The 27,033-nt window shown below is 43.7% G+C and overlaps 2 protein-coding genes across 2 annotated transcripts in view; both read right to left on the reverse strand.

The window, feature by feature from the left end:
* The window catches only part of LOC141147918 (uncharacterized), a 496,131-nt gene that overhangs the window by 273,508 nt on the left and 195,590 nt on the right, over positions 1-27,033 (reverse strand). The gene's annotated exons all lie outside the window — the stretch shown is intronic.
* LOC141147350 (uncharacterized) overlaps positions 1-27,033 on the reverse strand; it is a 56,634-nt gene that overhangs the window by 24,609 nt on the left and 4,992 nt on the right. The window contains exon 3 of the mRNA XM_073634590.1: positions 18,379-18,600. Coding sequence (XP_073490691.1) covers positions 18,379-18,600 — 222 coding nt within the window. The remainder of the gene's footprint in view (positions 1-18,378; positions 18,601-27,033) is intronic.

Here is a 27,033-nt window from a genome sequence, read left to right on the forward strand (position 1 = left end):
AGCAGAAGATGAAACATCTTCAGGAGGCCATGAAGAAAAGTTTGTGTAACGCATTTGCAGATCCTGGGAGGTTACCATTTCCTGGTGCTGGACAATGTGTTTCTGAGGCTTTGTTTGGTCAAAGGAAGAGCAGTGGAGAAGGTGGCCGGCTGACCAATGCCTTTAAACAATTTTTTAGTCCTCAGCACCAAGGTCTGATAGGTTCCAGCAACCATCTCCAGTGTCTAAATAAATAAAATGATGCGCTTGTATTATCTATTAATTCATGTGCTACCTCTTGTGCCTATTTATTGCTACTAAATTAGGTGAAACATTGTGTCAAACATTTGTTAAATAGTAACTTGTGTTTAGATAAACCAAAGCAACTCCATTGCATAGACACATATAGAGATATGTTCAGGAGACAATGTGTTCCGAGCCTATTTCTATTTTACACACCCAGAAGCTATCAGCCAGTGAGTAATAATAAAGATTTCCAATATAATTATAACATCACGTCACATGTCAGTGATGATACGTGTGGGGAGAATTAGCCTGTGGCACTCTGGTTGGAGTGCTATCTGCCTGGTAGTGTGTGAGCAGCAGCACAGAGCAACACAGAGCTGGATGTGACTGACCATTATCCTGTTAAAATGTGATCTATATCATAGGGAGTGGAATTAAGTGGCTTCTTATGGTTTCTAAAATTTTGCTGATATTTGCACAACGGTGTTTTCTTTTCTCTTTTTAATCTTATCCTGTATATGGGGGAAGAAATGTAGAAGGTGAGCAAACTATTCCTTTATGCCGGCGGATGATCACAGACAAGCTGATCCACCGCTGACTGAGTCTCACTGAGCCTGGGCTTAAGATAGGAGGAGAATTAGCTGAGCAACCTACTCTATGCCGGCGGCTAACTACAGACAAGCCGCTCCACAGCTGACAGTCTTACTGAACCTGGGCATATCAGAGGAGGAGGTATTGTTCTAACATATTTTGGTGGATTGACAATTATGCTGTGACTCTGATCCTTTAACTATAAGCTTTATCTATTGGGAATTCTGATTATCACTCACTGGCTGAAAGTGTCTGGGAGTGTTAACAGGAGGAGAAGGAGCTGAGAAAATTTCTCTTTTATGCCAGTGGCTACCATAGACAAGCCGCTCCACCGCTAACAATCTCATTGAACCTGAGCTTATCAGAGGAGGAGGTATTGTTCTAACTTATTTAGGTGGATTAACAATTATGTTTTGACTTTGATGTTATAATTATATTGGAAATCTTTATTATTACTCACTGGCTGATAGCTTCTGGGTGTGTGAAATAGAAATAGGCTCGGAACACATTGTCTCCTGAACATATCTCTATATGTGTCTATGCAATGGAGTTGCTTTGGTTTATCTAAACACAAGTTACTATTTAACAAATGTTTGACACAATGTTTCACTTAATTTAGTAGCAATAAATAGGCACAAGAGGTAGCACATGAATTAATAGATAATACAAGCGCATCATTTTATTTATTTATTTATCTTAATTAACTGTGGGGTGTCACTTATTGACTGCAGCTGTATTACTTTTTATTTATTTATTCTTCACTATTGGATTTTTTCACTATTGTACTATTCACTATTTTATTATTTCCACACAAATCTTTTTAGTCCACTTCAGCGCTTTAGGAATTTTATAATTCATCTCCAGTGTCTGCAATATAGGTTGAAGGAATATCTATGGGTAAGAGCAGACTTGGAGACCTTTCCAACACAGTTGGGTTACTGGGTCTTGAGGTTGGACCACTGGCCAGTACTTGCTCAATATGTAATCGAGATACTGGACTGTCCTGCATCCAGCCTGCTTTCTGAATGCACATTTAGTGCTGCTGGAAGGTTTGTAATAGATCAAAGAGTGCGCCTGTCCACAGACTCTGTTGACAGGCTCACATTTATAAAAATGAATCAGTCCTGTTTCAGCAGCTATCAAGCACCTGATGCTGATATAACTGAATTTGCTATGTATCTGGGATCCCTTGAAGACTGCCTATGCTGCCTATCCTATTCCTCCTCAATCATGATGATGCTAGCTTCCAACAATATTTTTGGTTTAGGGCACCACCACCCAAGGCCCAATTTTTCTGCCCCTGTTTAACAGGAGCATCTAATTACAATTTAAAAAGAATTATGTTTAACAGCAGGGCCCGTCCCTGTGCCCAACAAGAGTAACTCTGAGGGGTTACGGTGTTCTGGCACCACCATCACCCACGGCTCAATGTTTCTGGCCCTTTTTAACAGGGGCATGTAATTACAATTTTGGAAATTATATTTAACCACCTCAATACAGGGCACTTAAACCCCCTTCCTGCCCAGACCAATTTTCAGCTTTCGGTGCTCTCACACTTTGAATGACAATTACTCAGTCATGCAACACTGTACCCAAATTAAATTTGTGTCCTTTTTTTCACACAAATAGAGATTTCTTTTGGTGGTATTTAATCGCTAATGGGTTTTTTATTTTTTGTGCTATAAATAAAAAAAGACCGTAAATTTTGGGAAAAATTGCCTTTTTCTTAGTTTTTGTCATAAAATTTAGCAAATTAATAATTTTTCTTCATAAATTGTGGCCAAAATTTATACTGCTATATATCTTTGGTAAAAATAACCCAAATTAGTGTATATTATTTGGTCTTTGTGAAAGTTATAGAGTCTACAAACTATGGTGCCAATCACTGAAAATTGAAAACATCTGATCAGGCCTTCAGTACATCAGGTGAATCTTATTTCTTGAGGTACTAACAAGTCAGAAAAGTACAAATACCCCCCAAATGACCCCTTTTTAGAAAGTAGACATTCCAAGGTAATAAGTAAGTAGCATGGTGAGTTTTTTTAAGTTGTAATTTTTCCCACAATTCTTTGCAAAAGGAAGATTTTTTTTTCAAAATTGTCATATTAACTGGTTATTTCTCTCACAGAGCATTCGCATACAACAAATTACACCCCAAAATACATTCTGCTACTCCTCCTGAGTATGGGGATACCAAATGTGGGGGACTTTTAGACAGCCTGGCCACATACAAAGGCCCAACATTGAAGTAGCACCATCAGGCGATCTACGAGCATAAATTGCACATCTCATTTCTCAACCACCTATTACACTTTTGAAGGCCCTGGAGCACCAGGACAAAGGAATTGCCCACAAAATGACCCCATTTTGGAAAGCAAACACCCCAATGTATAATCTATGAGGCATGATGAGTCTTTTGAACGGTTATTTTTTCCAGATGTTTTTGGAAAATGTGGAAAAAAAATGAAAACGCATTTTTTTTACACAAAGTTGTCCATTTATAAGATATTTCCAGCACATAGCTAATACATAGCAAAAATGACACCCCAAAATACATTCTGCTACTCCTCCTGAGTATGGCGATACCACATGTGTGGGACTTTTACACAGCCTGGCCACATACAAAGGCCCAACATTAAAGTAGCACCATCAGGCGATCTACATGCATAAATTGCACATCTCATTTCTCAACCACCTATTACACTTTTGAAGGCCCTGGAGCACCAGGACAAAGGAATTGCCCACAAAATGACCCCATTTTGGAAAGCAAACACCCCAATGTATAATCTATGAGGCATAATGAGTCTTTTGAATGGTTATTTTTTTTCCAGAAGTTTTTGGAACATGTGGAAAAAAAATAAAAAAGCATTTTTTTTACACAAAGTTGTCCATTTATAAAATATTTCTAACACATAGCGAAAATGACACCCCAAAATGGATTCTACTTCTCCTCCTGAGTATGGGGATACCACATGTGTGAGACTTTTACACAGCTTGGCCACATACAGAGGCCCAACATCCAAGTAGCACCATCAGGCGTTCTAGGAGCATACATTACATAGATAATTTCCTGGCAACCTATCATTTTTGAAGGCCCTTCATATTTCTAACACATAGCATGTACATACCAAGAATTACAATCCAAAATAAATTCTATTGTGGAAAGGGTAAAAAAAAAGTATTACCTGTGCTTTTAGTAGTGTCCACAGAAGAGAGCATTGGTCCAGGCAGCAGTCAGGGATGTGCTTAGCGACAGCAATAGTAATTATCCAGGCAGCAGGCAGGAATATTGTCTATAGTCAGCACAAGAATATTTTCAGCACAGCCAAAGCATTTGTCCATAGAAATTGTCCAAGCAGAGACAGCCAGCACAGCAATAATATTGGTCCTGGTACACTGTTACCCGCAGACACTCATTATTGTACCGCTCCCCAGCCCTTCATAAACATACTGCCTCTTGCTACAGCTAATTATTTGCATAGTCCAGGTAGCAGGCAGAGGTGTGGTCCGTTCATGCGGCAGGCAAAGGCATGATGGCAGTAACTCAGCAGCAAAGCCGCAATCGGGTAAGACCTGTGCACAGGGGCACAGGGGTAGAGGCTTTGACCCTTCCAAATTTCTATGAAGCCTCTTGGCTCCAGACCCTAATCCGGAAATTACAAAACCCGGAGAAAACAAAAAAAATAGTTTTCTCCATCCGGAAAAACTATTCTGGAGCCCCTCACATATGTAAGACCCCTGTGTACTATAGTAGCAGGGCAACAGATCAGTCCAAGCAGTAGGCAAAAGCATAGTCCATAAAACAGGCCAGGGTCAGTTCACGTGCAAGCAGTCCAAGCGGTAGGCAGAAGCATAGTCACAAAACAGGCCAGGGTCAGTTCACGTGCAAGCAGTCCAAACGGTGGGCAGAGGCATAGTCAAAACAGGCCAGGGTCAGTTCATGTGGAAGCAGTCCAAACGGTAGGCAGAGACATAGTCAAAAAGCAAGCCAGGGTCAGTTCACGTGGAAGGCAGTGGCATGGTTATTTGGGGAAGCATGGAAAATGATCAGCGAAAATGGGGAAAATATGGGCTAATAATTTAGGGATGTATGATACAGTTCGAAGCATTCACCAATGCAAAGGCCAGGTTGGGAGGGACACTGGGGACAATGGAAGCTGGTATCTTTTCGAAAACCTCTTCTGCTGCACAGACAACATCTTTTTTGCCATCTTCGGCCTGCTTCCGATGGTGGAATGTTGTACGGGAAGTGGCGTTCATGAAGTCGGCTAACAGCATCAGAGCGAAGGTCTTCTGGGGGGGTCTTTGTTGATAGATGAGGGACGTGACTACTACTTCTATGAATTTTAGGAAGGGGGTGGGGCTTTCTGTGGATTTTGTATAGACTATGTAGGAATTGTAAACGGCCAAATGGATTAGATAAATTGCTACCTTCTTGTACCAGAATCTGGACCTCCTTATTGACAAATAGGGCTGAATCATTTGGTCATTGAAATCCACCCCCCCCATGTAGAGATTATAGTCTTGGACACATGTCGGTTTTTCAATGGGACCTCGTCTTCGCTGAACTACAACTGTAGTGTCATCGTGAATGGTGGACATCATGTGCACGTTCCTGTTATCCTTCCACCTCAAGGCCAGCACTTCATTGTATCTCAGTGTTGCTCTTTCCCCCCTTTGCAGCTTTTTGTTCACTATGGATTGTGGGAAGCCCTTCCTATTTTTAATTGAGGTTCCGCAGGCCAGGGTTTTTTCGATATATAGGTGTCTGAAAAGGGGCAGGCTGGTATAAAAGTTGTCCAGGTATATATGATATCCTTTTTTTCAGAAGTGGGTAAGCCAGGTCCCATACGATTTTTCCAGTTGTGCCCATGTAGGCCGGGCACTCAGAGGGCTGGAGCTGGGAATCTCTTCCTTCATATATGCGTAACGCATACAGATATCCCGTGGCTCTCTCACAGAGCTTGTAAAATTGTACTCCGTATTTGGCCTTTTTGCTAGGAATATATTGTTTTATTCCTAGCCGGCCTGAAAATGGTACCAGGGACTCATCCACACATATATGCTTCTCTGGGACATAGAGTTCTGCAAATCGTTGGGAAAATAAATTTATTAGTGGGCGAATCTTGTATAACTTATCGGAATTTGGATGATTGCGGGGAGGGCACTGGGTGTTGTCGTTAAAATGAAAGAATCTCATAATCCTCTCATATCGTGACCTGGGCATTGTGGCAGAATACATGAGCATATGGTGGATGGGGTTGGTGGACCAATAGGTATGTCCTTCATTTTTTTTTGTAAGCCCCATGTTTAGGGTGAGGCCCAAAAACAATTTGAACTCCTCCAAATTCAAATCTCTCCACTCAAACGGACGGGCATAAGATGATTGGGGGTTGCTGGCAATATACTGCTGGGCATACAAATTTGTCTGGTCCACAATCAATTGCAGCAAAGTGTCGGGCAAAAACAGGTGAAAACAATTGATCTCTGTGAAATTTTGGGTGTTGGCCTGCACACCTGGCTGTGCTGTGAAAGGGGGAATAATTGGTGATCCCGAGTTGGAAGGCAGCCATGTTGGTTTGGAAAGACCATCTGGCATGTATGTAGTGGCCCTGGCTCTTGGGGGACGTGACACTCCAGTAGTTGGGAGAGTTGAATTTCCTGTGCTGGTACTCAGGTGTGATGTGGCAGCACTGGTACTGGGCCCGGGCATTTGTGCGCAGGGCCTATCGCTGGCGGCAGCACTCTTACTGGGTCTTTGTTCCTGGGGCCTATTGCTGGCGGCAGCGCTGGTACTGGGCCTTTCTTCCTGGGGCCTATTTCTGGCGACAGAGCTGGTACTGGGCCTGGAAATATAATCCTGGTTGCTGGCGGCATCCTGGTTTCCAGAGTGTTGTGCCCTTTTAGGAGAGACGCATTCTTCATCCGAATCATTACTACTCTCGATCGGTTCAAATGCCGAATTTAATTCGGAATCATAATTGGAATCTGATGAGAACTCTCCGGTGCTCTCATCAGTCATGGAGAGGATCTGGAACGCCTCCTCACTAGTATATACTCTTTTGGACATGGCTGTGTGGCGGGGTAGCTGTGCGATGGGTGACAGATGGGTGGCAGGAGACGGTCACTGATGGGCGGTGCGATAAGTGGCAGGTGACGTTCACTGAGAGGTGATGATGGTGTGATGGGCGATGGTCACTGATGGGTGACAGCCCACGGACAGTGACGGGTAATGGTCACAGATGGTTGACAGGCGACGGTCACTGATGGGTGACAGGTGCACCACTGATGGTCACTGATGGGTGACAGCGTACAGTCACTGATGGGTGACAGGGCATGGTCACTGATGGGTGACGGGTGACAGGGCACGGTCACTGATGGGTGACAGGCGATGGTCACTGATGGGTGACAGGTCACGGACGGTGACAGGTGATGTCACAGATGGTTGACAGGTGACGGTCACTGACAGGCGACGGTCACTGATGGGAGATGGTTGACAGGCCACGGTCACTAATGGGTGACGGGTGCACCGCTGATGGTCACTGATGGGTGACAGGGCACGGTCACTGATGGGTGACGGGTGACAGGGCACGGTCACTGGTGGGTGACGGTTGCACTGCTGATGGTCACTGATGACAGTCTCTTATGTGACAGGTGCACTTTTATGGGGTGACTGTTGGGTGACAGATGACAATTGGGGGGGGGGGGGCGATGGGACAGGTGTGGTGTTGGTGCAGACACTACTAAACATAGATCTGTAACTCACTGCTCCTGACTCTTCTCTCCTCACACTGGAAACGTTGTGTGAGGAGAGAAGAGCTAGTAACAGCTAGTGACAGCTCTTTGTTTACATTTAGTGATCGGCTGTAAATGGATCACAGCTGATCACGTGGTACACAGCCCTGGCCAATGGCTGTGTACTATTGTCGGTGATTAGCAGTGTTCCCGGGAACACACTGCCACCGACGTGCACGTGCAGCACGCTCACGATCGCGCGCATGTGCCGTGCAATGCGGGGAGTTACCATTCGTGATCGGCCATGACGAAGTCACGGCTGATCAGTGGTAAACAGCCATGCCCAGTGGCTGTTCACCCCTGTCGGTGACGAGCGGTGTCTCGGTGACACGCCGCCACCGACAGTACAGGGCTGCATGCACACGATCGCGCCATGCCCTGTTTAAATGGGCTCATGTCATATGACATCCACCCAGAACAAGAGGCTTATGTCCCGCGTCATATGACGGTGGGCGGTAGGCTAGTGGTTAAAAACAGGGCCCGTTCCTGCATAAAACAATTTTGGTTGGGTACAGTGTTGCATGACTGAGTAATTGTCATTCAAAGTGTGAGCGCATTGAAAGATAAAAATTGGTCTGGGCAGGAAGGGGTAAAAGTGCCCTGTTTTGAAGTTGTTAAGGGGAACACTATGACAGAACTAAGAAAAAAAATGGCATCTGGTATGAATTTTAAGGGGAACTCCATGGCAAAATTTAAAAAAAACTGCGTGGAGTACCCTCAAAATCCATACAATGCCCTTTGGGTCTGGCATAGATTTTAAGGGGAACGCCTTAAAAAAATTTTAATAAAGGAATTGTCAAAAACTGTCTCTTGTGTTTTTTACTTTTGACACTTTTTTGGTGAATGGGTAGGGGTAGGATGTACTCGATACTCATTCACATAGGAGGGGGGTGGGATTGGGGGGCCCCCTTGTTAAAGGGGGCTTCCAGAATCCAATAACTCCCTGTCAGGAAGAGGCCCTTGTCCCCATCAACATGGGGACAAGGTGCTTTAGGGGCACCCCATAGCACCCTCCCCATGTTGAGAGCATGTGGCATGGTATGGTTCAGTAGGGGGGGTGCTTGCTTGTCCCCCCCTATTGTGACCTGCCAGGTTGCATGCTTGGATAAGGGTCTAATATGGATTGGGGGGCCCCACGCCAATTTTTTTTTACATTTTGGCGTAGAGTTCCTCCTAAAATTCATACAAGACCCGACCTGGTATGGACTGGGGGTGACCCTACGCCGTTTTTTTTTTCATTTTTTAATCTATATTGCCAGATGAATACATTACAGCCGTGAGCAAGTTTGAATTTTTTCCTTTAGAACTGTCATTATTGCTGCAGCATGTTCTAGACATCAAACAGATGTGCCACTTTACAGGGACGATATTTAAAGGAATATTTCATTTTTATTGTTTCACTTTAAGCATCATTAAAATCACTGCTGCTTTAAAAATTGTTTTTTGCATTGATACATGTCCCCTGGGGCAGTATCCGGGGGGGGGGGGGGGGCAGTATCCGGGTCCCCATACACTTTTTATGGCAATAACTTGCATATACCGGTAAACCTTTAAAATGAGCACTTTTGATCTTTCATGTTTGTGTTTGATGTGTTCTGGTGCAAACTGAACCGGGGGTATTCAGCCCATCCTTATAGCCCATTAATTAGGTCAATTCAGTGCTCTCAGCTGCTGCCAGTCTGATAGCTCCCTCTGCTTTCCAGGGAGCTGTGAGAATTTTTTGGGAACTAAGTGTGGAGCTATGCGGATGACAGGATGAATATTTATGCAGCCCTGACCATTCCCAGGGACCAGGGCCCTGAAGGCATGTTGGGAGTCTGTATAAATTCTCTGAGCACACTGAGCTCTGGGTCTTTTACTGGAGAGGATCAGTCTAGTCTGGAGGGCTGCTGCCGCCCCAGGGCAGTGCTGCCATGTGCTTGCTGTTCGTGAGGCCTCAGGTGCATGAACTGAGGGCCTGGATGCTATAGCTACAGAGAGCTGACTGAGGGGGCTGTCTGCTGAAGATCTAGTCTGGTATCACAGGAGAAAGGTGTTGCTTGGAAGTTGGAAGGAGGCAACCAACTGTCCCTGGACATTCTGTGTAGGGATGAGTCGAACCCCCCCCCCCCCCCCCCCCCCGTTCGGATCACACCAGAACTTTGCAAACAGGCAAAATAATTGTGCGAACACTGTTAAAGTCTATGGGACACGAACATGAAAAATCAAAAGTGCTCATTTTAAAGGCTTATATGCAAGTTATTGCCATAAAAATTGTTTGGGAACCCGGGTCCTGCCCCGGGGGACATGTATCAATGCACAAAAAGTTTTAAAAATGGCAGCTTTTTCAGGGTGCAGTGATTTTAACCACTTCAGCCCCGGAAGAATTTACCCCCTTCCTGACCAGAGCACTTTTTGCGATTCGGCACTGCGTCGCTTTAAATGACAATTGTGCGGTTGCGCGACGTTGTACCCAAACAAAATTGATGTCCTTTTTTCCCCACAAATAGAGCTTTCTTTTGGTGGCATTTGATCACCCCTGCGGTTTTTATTTTTTGCGCTATAAACAAAAATAGAACGACAATTTTGAAGAAAACGCATTATTTTTTACATTTTGCTATAATAAATATCCCCCAAAAATGTATAAAAAAAACATTTTTTTCCTCAGTTTAGGCCGATACGTATTCTTCTACATATTCTTGGTAAAAAAAAAATCGCAATAAGCGATTATTGACTGGTTTGCGCAAAAGTTATAGCGTTTACAAAATAGGGAATAGTTTTATGGAATTTTTATTAATCATTTTTTTACTAGTAATGGCAGCCATCAGTGATTTTTATCATGACCATGACATTATGGCGGACACATCGGACAATTTTGACACATTTTTGCAACCATTGTCTTTTATACAGCAATCAGTGCTATACAAATGTACTGATTCCTGTGTAAATGACACTGGCAGTGAAGGGGTTAACCACTAGGTGGCACTGTAGGGGTTAAGTGTGTCCTGGGGGCATGTTTTTAACTGTGGGGGGGTGGCTGTGTGTGACATGTCACTGATCTCTGCTCCGATCACAGGGAGCAGAGATCAGTGACACTCTCACTAGGCAGAACGGGGAGATGCTTGTTTACATTAACATCTCCCCGTTCTTCCTCCCCGTGAGACAATCGTGGGTATCCCCGCGGCGATCGAGTCCGCGGGACCCGTGATCCGGCTCACGGAGGTCCAGGCGGCGTGCACGCGATGGCACGGTGGCAAATTTAAAGGGACGTACCTGTACGCCCATTTGCCTGTCCGTGCCATTCTGCCGGCGTACATCGTCATGCGCCGGTCGGGAAGTAATTAATAATGCTTAAAGTGAAACAATAAAAATGAAATATCCCTTTAAATATCATGTCTGGGGGATTTCCTTAGTCTGCCTGTAAAGTAGCCCATCTTTCCCATGTTTATAACAGTACCATAGCAAAATTACATTTCTAAAGGAAAAAATGTCATTTGAAACTGCTTGTGTCTGTAATGTATTGTCAGATCATTGTCATTGAAAAAAAAACAGCATGGGTTCCCCCTCAGTCCATTACCAGACCCTTTGGGTCTGATATGAATATTAAGGAGAACCCGTGCCAAAAATACCAAAAAAAAATGACGTGGATGTCCCCCCCAAAATCCATACCAGGCCCTTCAAGTCTGGTATGGATATTAAGGGGAACCCCGCACCAAAGGGAACGGGCCCTGCTTAACTATTATTTCAAAAATTGTAAATACATGCCCCTGTTCAACAGGGGCAGAAAAATTGGGCCTTGGGTGGTGGTGGTAGTGCCACAACACTGTAACCCCTCACAGATACTCTTGTTGGGTGCAGGAACGGCCCTGCTGTGAAATATTATATCAACAATTTTATTACATGCCCCTGTTAAACAGTGTCAGAAAAATTTGGCCTTGGGTGGTGGTGGTGGTGCCCTAAACCAAAAATATTGTTGGAAGCTAGCATCATCAAGATTGAGGAGGAATAGGATAGTCAGCATAGGCAGTCTTCAAGGGATCCCAGATCCATAGCAAATTCAATCAGTTACATCAGCATCAGGTCCTTGATAGCTGCTGATCCAAGACTGATTCATTTTTATGAATGTGAGCCTATCAACGGAGTCTGTGGACAGGCGCACTCTTTGATTTGTTATAAATCCTCCAGCAGCACTGATGTGCATTCAGAAAGCATTCTGGATGCAGGACAGGCCAGTAGCTCGATTGAATATTGAGCAAGTTCTGGCCAGTGGTCCATCCTCAAGACCCAGTAACCCAGTGGATGCTCTGTTCGAAAGGTTTCCAAGTCTGCTCCTGCCCCTAGATATTCCTGCACCATATAATGCAGACGCTGGCGATGGTTTCTTAAACCGATCAGACCTTGGCGCTGAGGACTGAAAAATTGTTTAAAGGCATCCGGCAAACGGCCGCCATCTCCAACGCTCTTCCTCTGACTGAACGAAGCCTCAGCAACATGTTGTCCAACACCAGATAAATGGTTACCTCCCAGGGTCTGGAAATGCATTAAACAAACCTTTCTTCAAGGCCTCCTGAAGATGTTTCATCCTCAGATCCCTCTGCGAAGGCAGGATGAGTTCTGTAACTTTACCCTTGTAACGTGGATCAAGAAGAGTTGCCAGACACTAATGATCCCCCTCCTTGATACCACGAATCCTAGGGTCCTTTCACAGGCTTTGCAGAATCAGGGAGGCCATGCACCGTAAGTTTGCAGAGACATTCAATTCAGAGTCCTCTGGGTCACTACGGATCACATTATCTGTAACTACCTCCTATCAGCCACATACAACTCCTTGGGTTTCTGGTTACTAAAAACCATCCCTTGAAGACTGTTGCTGAGTGTTATCCTCCATATCCATACTGGCAAAATCCTCCTCCTCCTCTTCTTCCTGTGTGTTTGGTGGGCCCGAAGGAATGCTATCTGGATAAAGGGGGCCTTGGGAGGAAAGGAAGCCCTCCTCTTCCTCCTGCTGTTCTGCCTCAAGTGCCCTGTCCATGATTCCATGAAGCGTGTGCTCCAGCAGGAAGACTAGAGGGGCAGTGTCACTAATGCATGCATTGTCGTTGCTCACCATCCTTGTGGCCTTCTCAAATGGTGACAGGATCCTTAATCAGTAGCCACTGGCGTGGCAAAAAGAAAAGAAATGGCTTTTGGAATCTGCCACTGTGGTCCAGCACATTGCACAAATTCACAAAAGGGGGCAGAGTCTACCAGCTGAAAAGTCAGCAGTTGCAGTGCTAGCAATTTGGCCAAGCTAGCATTAGACGCTGAGCATGTGAATGGCTGGGACCGAATTTCTTTTTACAGTTCAGCAACTGGGGTAGGGAAATTTGCCTGCTAAAATCAATTGGTGGTGTACTGCTAGCAGATTGGCTGCAAGTACTTGGGACACCTATTTCTATATTTTCATTCCTCCCAGTGCAGGTTTTTGAAAGGACTGAAAGTATAGTAGGGTTGGAGATCCTAAATAAGGAGCTAGGAGATGTCCGCATTTTTCTATGATGTGGGTATTTCAAGTGCTGTTGCCAACGGACTGCATGGAAGATCGTCATATGTCTGATCAAGCATGTGGTGCTCAAGCGGCTGCTATTCTGGCCACGCTTGATCCACTTTAGACATAGGTTGCAAAACAGCAACGGTGTGATCTGCTGCACACGTTTCGAAAAAGGCCCACAACAAGGAACTTTTAAAAGTCAGCGGGGACTCAGCAGCGTCCTGCACCTGCGGAGCTCTGCAGTGTGATGCAATAGGGTGGCTGCCCCTAAGCTGCCCCCTAGAGGACATCCTGCCTAGTTGGAGTTGTGCCTTCTCCTCCTCACTTTCCTCCTCTCTTCTCTCAGGTACCCAAGTACAGCCAGTAACCTCATCATCCCCTCCCTCCCCATCACTTGAGCAAACTTGGCAGTATGCTGCAGCTGGGGGAACATGACTGCCAGGTCCTTGTCCTTCTGTGGCACCCCCTCTCTCTAGGCTCACGTTACTCCCTTCCTGAACCTGTGAACCAACATTGCATATAACTGACCCTGTGGTCGAATAATTCTGGGGACTCCTCCGTGCATGATGGTGGGGCTACGGAAGGAGTGACTGTGGACAAGGAGTCAGTGGAATAGGCCGATTTGGCAGCTGCATTAAAAGGCAAACTACTCTGAGGCTTGGTGACAGAGGATGAGGAGGATGAGGATGGCTTCTTTATCCACTCCACTAACTCTTCAGCATGTTGTGGCTCAATAACATGGCCAGCAGCAGCAAAAAAGGACAAGCATGCCCCACAACCACCTGCAGAGGATGCACCATGTCCATGACCACCACTGTTGACTGTAGACACAGAGGCTGCTTGCTCTCTTTTAGTGGCCTGTGAGCATCTGCCTCTCCTTGGTGGCCTTCCGGACATGATGTATTTTTTTTTGCAACACCACACTACACTGTATTAGACACTGTGTACACTGCTTAAAGTGTATTAGAAAGTATACACCACCAAATGCACTGCTGTATGGCCAATCATCATACAGCAATGCACTGCGATCTCACAGTGCATTATGGGTGTGGTGTTCCGCGGCTCTTGAATTTCCCGTGAATGCCCCATAATGTTCACTGTTTGCCAAATGGGTGAACACCCGATGTTCGAGTCAAACTTATGTTCGACCCGAACATCAAGCTCCTCCCTAATTCTGTGAGTACAGACTACTGGGAGATCGTAGAGACTTTTGGGCTGTTGCCACCCCTCTTGGGATAGAGAGTTAGCTGTTTTCTAAAGGGGACATTGGCTGGTGTCCTGAAGAGCTCATTCTGTTTAGTTCTTTGTGAAGGGACTCTGCTCTTATTGCTCTAAAGAAAGAAGCTTGTGTGTTTTAACTGCTTCTGCTACAGAAGAGCTGATTCTATCTAGATCTATGTGAAGGGACTCTGCTCTTGGTGCTCTAAAGAAAGCCAGCTTCTAACTGCTTCTATTACAAGCCAAGTTCACAGTTTGCTATATGCAAGGACTTCTGCTTCAGCTTTTTAGATTGGGGTTAATTTCCCTCAATCTGCACATAGTTTCTGTTTGTGGAGTATTCCACTCAATTCCCTGAACCGTATCCAAGTTCTCCAAAAATAAAACCACCCCTAGACTGGTTATTGAGGAAAAGTTGTTGCTAAGATTGTGTGCCTGGCTGTGGCAAATTCCACTGGGGAAGAACCCGTGCAAATTTCCAGTGGCTCCTATGGGAGTAAGCGCTTCAATAGTATTGCAGACTTTCTCTCCTTTTATCCCCATAGCAGCCATTGATGCAGAGGTATTCTTTGCAGCATGAGATGGTGCATTGTCATCATGCATGAAGATGATTTTCTTACCGAAAGCATAGTTCTTCCCTCTGTACCAGGGAAGGAAGTGGTCAGTCAGGAACTCCACATACTTTGCAGAGGTCATCTTTACACCTTCTGGGACCCTAAAGGGGCCGACCAGCTCTCTTCCCATGATTCCAGCCCAAAACATGACTCCACCACCGCCTTGCTGATGTCGCAGCCTTGTTGGAACAGGGTGGCCGTCCACCAACCATCCACTACTCCATCCATCTGGACCATCCAGGGTTGCACGGCACTCATCAGTGAACAGGACTGTTTGAAAATTTGTCTTCATGTATTTTTTTGCCCAATGCAGCCGTTTCTGCTTGTGAGCATTGGTTAGCTATAGTGCACTGTTGCTGTTTAAACTAGTTCCAGACTGTTGCTGGGATCTGTAGTCCCACAGGAGTGATTTCATTTAGACATAGACTGTGTACAGTGGAACTTCAGGGTTGTTTTCCCTATACTGCAAAGTTAATATTGAGTTGCAACCATTATTGAAGAAGAAGTTCTACAAGTGTCTTCTATGTGCAAGCCCTCAGTTACCAGCACAATTTTTATATTATAATTTGCTACCTACTTGTTTGTTACCTGGATTTACAAATACTGCAGTCTAAAATAATTAAGCTAGCTGAAGAGGAAGAAGACAAGAGACTTTGTCATTTTCTATACAACATCACAACTTCGGGTTTGCAGAGTGAACAGTGTATTGCAATCTAGGGGGAGCTCTTGAGTACATGATATGGACAAATGTATTGTAATTCACTGCTGCATTGTGATTAATATTTTGCTGTAAATTTGGTGTGTGCTCTGAGATTGGAGTGGGAAGGTGCTCAGTATCGAGGCTTTATCATATTGAACATAAGTCCCACTCTTTGCCTGTCTGTATATACTCCTCAGGTGACCATTGAGTTTTGGTCTCACGTACACCTTGATTGTTATTACTTTCATTCTTTATATTGGAACTACCCCTGTGTCTAATGTGTTAAACAAGTTTCTTTCAGTAAACTGTTTATGTGGTTAATTTACAATTTGTATGAGACTATCTATTATTACAGCTGGTAGAGTGACGAGTACCAAGGTGATGGTAATAATACAGTACAGTGTGTTATTGCTGTGTTTCTCCTTACCATTGGGTCTTACACTAACCATACCATACAGTTGTGCCAAGGGGATCAAGCCATTTTCTGGGGTTGAGAGGCAGAGTGCAGGCCCAATCAATTATCAGCAGCTCCTTAGGGGTCAGTGCTACATAGGTAATATTTTATAGAACTTTTATTAACCACTTCCCGACCAGCTCACGTACATTTACAGTGGCAGGTTGGCTCCCCTAATCGCCGTAGCTGTACCTTGGCTCCTTTAGGAGAGCCATAGCAGGCATGCACGTAGTAGTGAGCGCGATTTTTGCCGGCCAACCTGCGATCGCGGGCACGAGAGGCAAAATGGGGATTTGTGTGTGTAAACACACAAATCCCCGTTATGACAGGGGAGGAGAAACAGATTGTCTGTTCCTAGTAATTAGGAATTGCAATATGTCTCCTTCACCAGTCAGTACCATCCCCCCACAGTTAGAAACACACAGTGAGGGAACACAAATTTAACCCCTTGATCACCCCCTAGTGTTAACCCCTTCCCTGCCAGTGACATTTACTCAGTAATCAGTGCATTTTTATAGCTCTGACCACTGTATAAATGACAATGGTCCCAAAAATGTGTCAAAAGTGTCCGATCTGCCCACCGCAATGTCGCAGTCCTGATAAAAATTGCAGATCACCGCCATTACTAGTAAAAATACATTTAAAAAAATGCCATTAATCTATCCCATAGTTCGTAGACGCTATAACTTTTGCGTGAACCAATCAATATACGCTTATTGCGATTTTTTTACCAAAAATATGTAAAAGAATATATATTGGCCTAAACTGAGGAAGAAATTTGTTTTTGAAAAAAAAAAAAAGCTGGGGAAATTTTTACAGCAAAAAGTAAAAAATATTGTTTTCTTTTCAAAATTGTTGCTCTTTTTTTGTTTATAGCGCAAAAAATAAAAACTGCAGAGGTGATCAAATACCACCGAAAGAAAGCTTTATTTATGGAAAAAAAGTACGTCAGTTTTGTTTGTGTGCAGCATCGCACGACCACGCAATTGTCAGCTAAAAGCGATGCAGTGCCGAATCGCAAAAAAATGGCCTGGTCATTAAGGGGGCAAATCTTCCGGGGCTGAAGTGGTTAAAGTGGTTGTTATGCCACTCTGCCCACTGTATACAATCCTCTCTGGTTTCTAATCCTCTGTGCCCCTGTGTACAAGATTTATAGAATAAAAATGCTATTTATACCTGATTTCAGAGCTCCTCTCAGCGCTCACGTGACCGGCCGCCTCTCCCCTCTCTCCATCTGACAGCTGCAGCGGGAGGGCCGGAGAATTCCTTGCTGACGTCATTCGGGAGGGGAGGAGGGGAGGAGGGGAGGAGGAGAGATGGGGAGGAGGAGAGAAGCGGCTGGTCACGTGAGCGCCACTTGTGCACTTCTTTCTAGTGAACATGTAAAACATACTAGAATTTCTACTTTGAGAAACTGTATAAACAACCAAATAAAATGAATACCGTATATACTCGAGTATAAGTCATTCCGAGTATAAGTCGATGCCCTAATTTACCACAAAAAATGGGAAAAACTCATTGACCCGAGTATAAGACGAGGGTGAGAAATGCACAGCTACTGTAAGTGGAAAAGAGGGTCAACAATGCCCATTTGCAGCCTCACTGTGTGCATTTGCAGCCTCACTGTGCCCATTTGCAGCCATAGGTCCCCTGAACTTCAAACTCAGTAGTTATGGTTCCTAGATGCCCCCTAGCTGCAGCCAAAATTTGGGGTCTCTGAACCCAAAGGGTCCCAAAATGACATTGCTGCAGATAGACACAGTTGACCAAATTTGGGGCCCCGTATCTTGGGGCCACTTAGTTCTAAGAACCCCAAATTTGGTGTGCAAACCCAGGGGAACTAGCACCATAAAATATCCAAAGCTGGGGTTTCTAGCACCAAGTGGCCCCCAGATACAGGGCCCCAAATATCAGTTCAGAAAATGTCAAGCACTTTTCTGTAGCAGAGAATGACATTTTCCAAACCGGGTTTGGGGCCCCGTATCTTGGGGCCACTTGGTTCTAGGAACTCCATCTTTGGATATGTTATGGTACCAGTTCCACTGGGTTTACACAAAAAATTTGGGGTTCCTAGCACCAAGTGGTCCTGAGATACGGGGCCCCAAAATCGGTTTGGAAAATACATTTTTTTGCTGCAGAAAAGTGCTTGACTCGAGTATAAGTCGAGGGGGGCACTTTCAGCAAAAAAAATGTGCTGAAAAACTCGACTTATACTCGAGTATATACGGTATATCATCCATTAAACTAAAGTCATATAAGACTGAAATGTTACCTTCTACAGGTCCGGCTTTCTCAGCCTGTGGTTGCGGAGGTTTATTGATGTTCATCAGAGATGATAATAAGGTTTTATACTCCGATGACTTTTCCTGAGGACTAAATAAAAAGAGATTGTGGTACAAATCTTTTATGTCAGGATGACTTTCCAATATCCGGATCTTCTTCTGATCACTGCTGTCCTCCACATCATCCATTACTATGATCACATTATCCTTCCCTGTAGACACACAAAGTATTAATAAGAGTTACATTCTTCCTCCTGTATGTACAGATCATCATCATCATTTATTACAGTCACATTCTTCTTGAAGATACAATTGTCATTCATTTACTTCCATTAGTGGCAATGTTAATGGAACATCTATGGTAGCATCCAAGTGTCTGTAGTCAGTGGAGTGCACAAAAGAGAAAGTCATAGGGAGGGACAATAAGGCAGTTTTAGAGTTAATCTCTTCTTGACCAATGTCAAAACAAACCTTAAAGTGATACTAAAGGTTTGATTTAAAAAAATAAATAAACAACAAACATGTCATACTTACCTCCACTGTGTAGCTTGCTTTGCACAGTGTGGCCCCCGAACTGCATTTTCTGAGGTCCTCTAGTGGCTCTCTCGGCTCCTCCCCACATCAGATAACCCCCTCTGGGAAGTGCTCTCCCAAGGGGTTTACCTATCAGGGCGTGCTCCCATGTCCAGCATTCAGCGTCCATAGCTGCCGAATGCAGGACCCGGCCCTGCCCCCCCCAGCGCCCGCCTCATTGGATTTGATTGACAGCAGCGGGAGCCAATGGCTGCGCTGCTATCAATCTATCCAATAAAGAACCCCAGGCAAAGATGCAGCGCGTTGTCGACACGAGACTTTCCAGGGCTCAGGTAATCAAAATGGGGGGGCTGGGGGGCCGGTAACTGTCAGATGTTATTTCACCTTAATGCATAGGATGCATTAAGGTGAAATAACAGGAGGGATTACAACTCCTTTAAGTGCCGATTCACACTTGTGCGATGCGGGAACCCTGAAAATACACTGTGGGTTCCCGCATCGCACCTGACTCGCAATGCAGTTCACACTGCCATATGCAAACTGCGGGGAGTGTCAATACATTGTTAATGACACCCCCATTTCAACTCACATATCGCCCAGCAAACTGACAGTTCGGACATGAATCGGATTGCGTGGGTGTGAACATCCATGTGATCCGATTCTGGTGCGGACCAAAAAAAGGGTCCTGTGTGTGTTTGGTCCAAATGCAATGTGAATTCATCCAAACCATATCTGTATGGCTGAATTAGCTGAAATCGCATCTCACGGACATTGCATGTGATTTGCAACTCAGTGCAGTGCGAATCACATGCGATCTCACACCACGCACTGGTGTGAACTGCCACTAAAGTGTAAATCCACTTTTGTTAAGAAAGAATATGACTTGTGTTGCAATATTTTTTTTTTTTTATATGCTATGTCTTTTACCATGAAAGCTGAGGTACCCTTTAACATCCAGACCCAATTTTGCAACTTGTGTTAGTAAAACCGGATATACTGTATCATCACAACTGCTTAGTGTATCCAGTTGAATTATACAGTTTTTTTTTTTCAGGACAGATTGGACTTTTATTTGCTGGGAAATCTTTACAGATATCTTCTCATTTTGTTTTGTTTTGATGTAAAAGGAGAACTGGCCTATAGTAAAAAAATAAAAAAATACATATACATATATACCGTATACAGTAAAACCTTGGTTTGCGAGCATAATTCGTTCCAGAAACATGCTTGTAATCCAAAAGAACTTGTATATCAAAGCATTTTTTTTTACAGGGTATAAAAGAGAAGAGAGGCACCTCTAAGTGTAGCAATAAGTTTCTAAATGTTGTACCTTCATTAAATGTAACCATATTGCTACACTTAGAGGCTCCTCTCTTCTTTTTTATACTCAGTTGTGACATGACGCTACTCTTATATCAAGACATCGCTTGTATATCAAGGCAAAATTTATTAAAACATTTTGCTGGTCTTGCAAAACGCTCTCAAACCAAGCTACTCTCAAACCGAGGTTTTACTGTATACTCGATTATAAGCTGACCCGATTAAAGGCTGAGGCACCTAATTTTACCACAAAAAACTGGGAAAACTTATTGACTCAAGTATAAGTCTAAGGTGAGAAATGCGCAGCTACTGTAAGTGGAAAAGAAGGTCAACAATGCCCATTTGCAGCCTCACTGTGCCCATTTGCAACCATAGGTCCCCCAAACTTCAAACTCAGTAGTTAAGGGTTCCTAGATGCCCCCTAGCTGCAGCCAAAATTTGGGGTCTCTGGACCCAAAGGGTGCCAAAATGACATTGCTGCAGATGGACACAGTTGACCAATTTTGGGGCCCCGTATCTCGGGGCCACTTGGTGCTAGGAACCCTAAATTTGGTGTGCAATTCCAGTGGAACTAGCACTATATCCAAAGCTAGCATTGCTAGCACCATGTAACCCTGAGACACGGAGCCCCAAAATCCATTCAGAAAATGTCAAGCACTTTTCTGCAGCAGAGAATGACATTTTCTGAACCGAATTTGGGGCCCCGTATCTCGGGGCCCCTTGGTGCTAAGAACCTCAGCCTTGGACATGTTGTAGTGCTAGTTCCACTGGGTTTGCATACCAAATGTGGGGTTACTAGCACAAAGTGACCCTGAGATACTGGGCCCCAAAGTCAGTTCAGAAAATTTCATTGTCCCTCTGCAGGAAAGTGCTTGACTGGAGTATAAGCTGAGGGGGGCATTTTCAGCACAAAAAAATGTATATATGGTATATAGAATTTTATTTCTGCCATTATCATGACTCACAACCAAAAAAAACGACAAAATACATTTTCCTACTCCTGCTAATAGCAGCAAAACCACATATGTGTGCGTTATTTGTTCTTTGTACTCGTAGTAGGGACAAAAAACAATAATACAAATCTTGTTTTTTGGTTTTCTTTGGTGTGGTCCTATCTTCACATACTGACACACTAAAGCCTCATACACACGATCGGACTTTCTGCGGACAAAGTGTAGGACTTTTGTCCGAAGGGTGTTGGCCAGGAACTTGTCTTGCATACAAACGGCAAAGAATTGTCGTTCAACAAACACAAATGTAGTTATGTACTACGTAATTTTTTTTAGCTTTTTAGCGCCACCCTTTGGGCACCTTCTGCTAATGTTGTGTTATGGTGAGCATTGCTTCTGAGCATGCGTGTTTGTAATTTGGACTTTTGTCCGACGGACTTGTGTACACACGCTCAGAAAATCCAACAACAGACTGTTGTTCGCTGAAAATTTTAAAGCCTGCCATCCAACATTTGTTCGTGGAAAATCCGATAACAATTGTCCGATGGAGCGTACAAACGGTTGGATTTTCCGCCAACAGCCTGTTAACAAACAATTCCTGTCGGAAAATCCGATTGTCTATATGAGGCTTTACACTTGCTAATAAAGTGTGCAATAAAAATTTTAAATGTGGCTTACATTTTAAGCAGATTATCAATTTTTTTTTTTTTTGGGGGGGGGGGGGTTGGTGGCTGATATGGTTGTACAGTAATTTGTGTTATCCAGTATAAAAGGACTTGCCAAAAACAAAATGTAAATGATCTAAATAACCAACTGAAAGTGTGAAATACCGTAGTATAATCTGGCTTTTTGTACAGAAAAGTGCCATACAATGAAATGAGCCATTTCTGCATAGTTCTGCATGACTTAGGGGAGGAAGGGATTATCAGGTTAAAGTGAAAAGTGCAGAGCACACACAGACTGAATGTCGGGAGACAACAGCTGGTAAAAAAAACGACAATCGGCCGTGTGTATTAGGGTATTGGATAATATTTAGGGGTTGCACACATTGATCACTTTTATCAAAGCAAAGTCTGTGGGCTTCACTTGATAAGAAGTCATATACAACAATGCTGGACGAAGTCCTGTTCAAGGCTTTCTAGAAGAACAACGAGTGAAAATGTAGATGTGAGAGAGGAGAGTGACTTTGGACTTTTTAGGCACAGTAACACCACATGGATTTACATTTACAAAAAGTAGTTTATTGAAAAAATATTTATATAAAAAACACTGATGTTTAAAACACCAAAACACCACAATTCATCTAGATATAAGAATTAAATGTAATTTAAATGTAATTTAGATACAAAGCAAGAAATTGGTATTAATCAATATATGGCTAAACGCTGGCAAGACATTAAGGATTTTGTCACCAGATTCACTAGAGATATCATTTACAAGAAACAAAACAAGCTCTCCAAGGACAGGCTAGCCTTCATAGAGGGCTTTGCCTATCATTGGCAGCTACCATCTCAAAATAAAGGCTCTAGGACAAAACATTGTATACATAAAAACCAGGGAAATGTTCCTTCTACCACTGATGATGATACAGAATCTGATTCTTCTCGGTTTCCTTCACAGCCTGCTTCCAGGAAAAACAATCAGACAGTTCACCATACTCATCAAGGAGCACGTAAGCGGGATCTTGGTGGCGGGTCCTATACACCTTATTTCAAAAAACGTCCCCCTTTGGACACTACTTTTTCTCATCCTAGGTCTCTTCATGATATTCCTCAACCTTACCACACAAATGGTCACCCACCGGGTAAATACTTGGGCGCCATTGCCTTACAAGCTATTCAATTACTTAATTCGCAACTACAGGCACAGACTATGACCCCTAATGTGACTCTCACTTCCACTATCGGTGACACAGGCAGACCTGTTTCACAGGGGGCCTCTGCTGCCGAAATCATACAATCATCACCTATGAATTCATTAGGCAGCAACGCACTTGTTGCACAATTACAAACATTTACACGTCAAAGCACGTTGGATCCACATATTTCTCAATCTAGGAATCTACCACCAAATTTTCAGACACCCACCAACACACCACTCCGGACCTGAACTCCAATTTGGATGTCATTAATTTAACTCCTTACTCATTTACTCAACAAGAGTTGGATGTTCTCCGACTTGGTCTCAGTTTTTGCCCATCTATGGTAATTGACAAATACGAAGCCATCAAGGACTTATATTTATTTTCACGTAATCTTACATATAAGTTTCTGCTTGATAATGATCGTCTTCATTCTATACAAGACAAACAGATTTCAGAACAAGTTAAAAACTACACAATGGAGGACTTTCGAGTTCTTCGTGACCTAACATTGTTACTTGACGAAAATGATCATTCGGACCAGACTGATACCTCAGTGGTCTCTAAGCCCCACTCTGCAACATCAGTACCTTCAGCTACATTCAAATGTAAATCTCAATGCTTCCCTGACCTTATGACCAACCCGAACATTTGGGCCTTCCTGATGGGGACAGTCAATGACATTAAACAAATTAATATTATCCCTAAGCCTAACAACCTCACCCCTGAACAGATACAAGCCATTTCCAAGCTCAAAAATCACCCTGAACTTGAAATTAAGCCGGCCGATAAGGGCGGAAATATCGTCCTTATGACTAAGACTAATTACGAGCATATGTTTATGAATATTCTATGCAACAAGGAATGGTACGTACGTATCAATGCAACTAATATTGATCAATACAAAATGGAATTTCTGTCTATCATTGGCTCTGCCCAGCAGAGAGGCCTTATTGACCAGGATCTATACAATTTTCTGAATATACGCAATCCGAGACTGGCCACATTTTATGCTCTCCCTAAGGTACATAAACATCCTAACAAACCTCCTGGGAGACCTATAGTATCAGGCATTGGTTCCCTGAAGGAAAATGCTAGCCGCCTGGTCGATTCGATACTGATGCCACATGTTTTGGCATTGCCATCCTATACCAGGGATACATTAGACCTTCTCAAACATATAGAGGGGATGGTCATACCTCCTGATGCCCTACACATGACTTTAGATGTCGAGGCTCTTTACTCAAGCATCCCTCACGAGCAGGGCATCAGGACAGTACATACCTTCCTTCGCGAACAAAGTCATCACCGGTGGGAATATTGTGAATTCATTTTGGATCTCTTACAGTTTATACTCACACGTAATTGTTTTACCTTCAAAGAGTCCCACTTCCTCTAGGTACAGGGAGTAGCCATGGGCACATGCTGTGCACCTGCCTACGCTAACCTGTACCTGGGGGGGTGGGAACGCACCATCTTCTCGGATGATACTCTAACACAATACACGAGCCAGGCGCTATGCTGGCTACGTTACATTGATGATATATTCATCATTTGGTCTGGTACAGCGGACACGTTGAATACCTTTATTGACACGCTTAATCACAATCATTTCAACCTCAAATTCACAGTATCCAGCGACACGTCTACAGTTACCTTCCTTGATCTCACTATCTTCAAGGACAGTAATGGTTGCCTGGCTTTTACGCTTTTCAGGAAAGGGACGGCAGGCAACACACTTCTACACGCTGACAGCGCTCATCCACATACCCTCATCCGCAGCATACCCTATGCACAATATTTAAGACTTCGTAGAAACTGTACATATACTGACAAATTCAAACTTCAGGCCAATTCACTTCGTGACCGACTGAGGGCCAGGGGGTACAGTAAGTCTCTTCTACGTCGGGCATATAACAGAGCTCTGCGCCAGTCGCGCAATTCTTTGTTATATAAAACCAAGATTCCCGAATCCAATCATGTAGTGAGATACATCACTAGATACTCTCAATAATGTTCTAACAGCACATTGGTCTTTGCTGCGGGATGACCCTATTCTCACCAAATATGTCAGCTCTACCCCTGACTTTCCGTAGGTCCAGGTCCCTACGGGATAAACTTACTTCGAGTCACTACTCTAGTAATTCAATATCTCAACAGTACCTCAATGGCATCACCAGGTGTAGGAGGTACACTTTTTGTCCGTGGATTCGTACGGGCACTCGGTTCACATTCCCTATCGGCAAAGGAGGAAAGATGGTCACCTCAGTAAGTAGACATTTGGACTTATACCATAAATTCGACACCTCAGTGGTTTCCTTTATTGCGAATGGGATAAGCAAATACTCAAAAAAGAGACACTCTGAATAGAGCGTCTAGATGCCATTCACGCTCCTGGCATCAATGAGGCTCAGTCATACAAACCCTTTCTTTGATCTCTTTGCACACAAATTGTCTTCGTTATCATATGAGATAATATAGCCTCATTTCTCTATACAAATATTAATTTCTGTCGTTCTCTCCAGTCTTAATGTGTGATTTTTCAATTTACATGCTAATGTACATATCATGTCTATATTTACCATATATACCGACTTGCCAGTGCTCGGCTCCTTTATTTAGGGACCGATTACTGTGGTCATGGATAACTATTGATGCCTTAACCTTACATAATGCTGATACATATTTGCATATTCTATATTCTGTATGTTTTATCCTTTGGAACATATTCTAATTACCGAGCTAGTTTTCATGTACTTGTCTGACTGCCTGGCTCAGGCGGGCGCCCTCTGGGGGCGAGTTTTTTGTCACTACGCGGCCGCTCAGCGTCACACCACTTCTTCCATCCTGTGCTTTGACGCATACATTGGCCAGCAGGGGAGCTCTCTGTCTTCCCCAATGCTGACCAATGCTATTCCACGCTGTGTGCGCCCCCCCTGTGGGACGGAGCGTCATCATTCTCCAGGAGATGCAACTGCTGCCCGGGTGCATGCGCAGTGGTTTATCTCGGCCGGTCCGGACGATGTCACATCGGCGACGCCGATTGCTGACGATGGACGGGACGTACTCTTCAAATAGGACTACGTCCTGTTATCTTTTATCAGCTGACACTGCAGACGGCTGCTGGTACATGCTGGATTGTCCACATCACGCCATTGAGGTATGGTTTATCTGCCCAAAGGAGCAGGCTCCATTATTGTATAGGTCACTTTATTCACTCAATTTTTTTCTTCTGCCTATCTGCCTATCTCATTTATCCTTTAGGCGAACAAAGTCCTGACTCCATACTCTCCTTATGTGATGAGTTTTTACACGCTCATACCATACTGGACTCCTTTCTGTTAAAGGATCTTTATACTTTATATGGGACCTCTTGTTCTTTCTATATACAGCCCTCATATTAGTCCAATTATTGGTAAGCCAATCAATGAACTTATTCTAGATATTCAGGCTAGTATTATCTTTTACCATTTTCTACATTCAAATACCTTTTTTATACTTCCCTAGAGGCAGTTTTCCATGCCCACTTTGGACTCCACATGTTGTATACTTTATTCAGCGTTTATATACCGCCCTTCTCCAACCACTGCGTGTCTGTATATGATATAGCATCTTATTTTATGTAATATAGTAAGTATTAAACATTCTCCTTTTTCATTTTTTAGATACTATTTTACAATCTAGCTATAATTTTGGCTAGTGACCATAAAATATCTATTCAGTACCCTGTCTATACACTTTACTACAATGTTTGGTACACCCCGTAGTGACTTTTCATTGCCCCCTTTGCCTGCCCAGCCTGTGTCGCTGCGGTCTGGCCAGTACAGGTTTTGAACTGCTCGATCTAATACTTGTATTTTTACCTTTATGTCTGTTGTCTACTGCTAGACCACGATACACTAACTGTTTGATTCTATTTATCTTTGTTAGCCACATTTTCACTTGCTCCTGAAGAAGCGTGAAGGAACGCGCAACATGTT

The sequence above is a fragment of the Aquarana catesbeiana genome, linkage group LG06 (genome assembly GCF_042186555.1).
Source record: "Aquarana catesbeiana isolate 2022-GZ linkage group LG06, ASM4218655v1, whole genome shotgun sequence".
NCBI classification, from domain to species: Eukaryota; Metazoa; Chordata; class Amphibia; order Anura; family Ranidae; genus Aquarana; species Aquarana catesbeiana.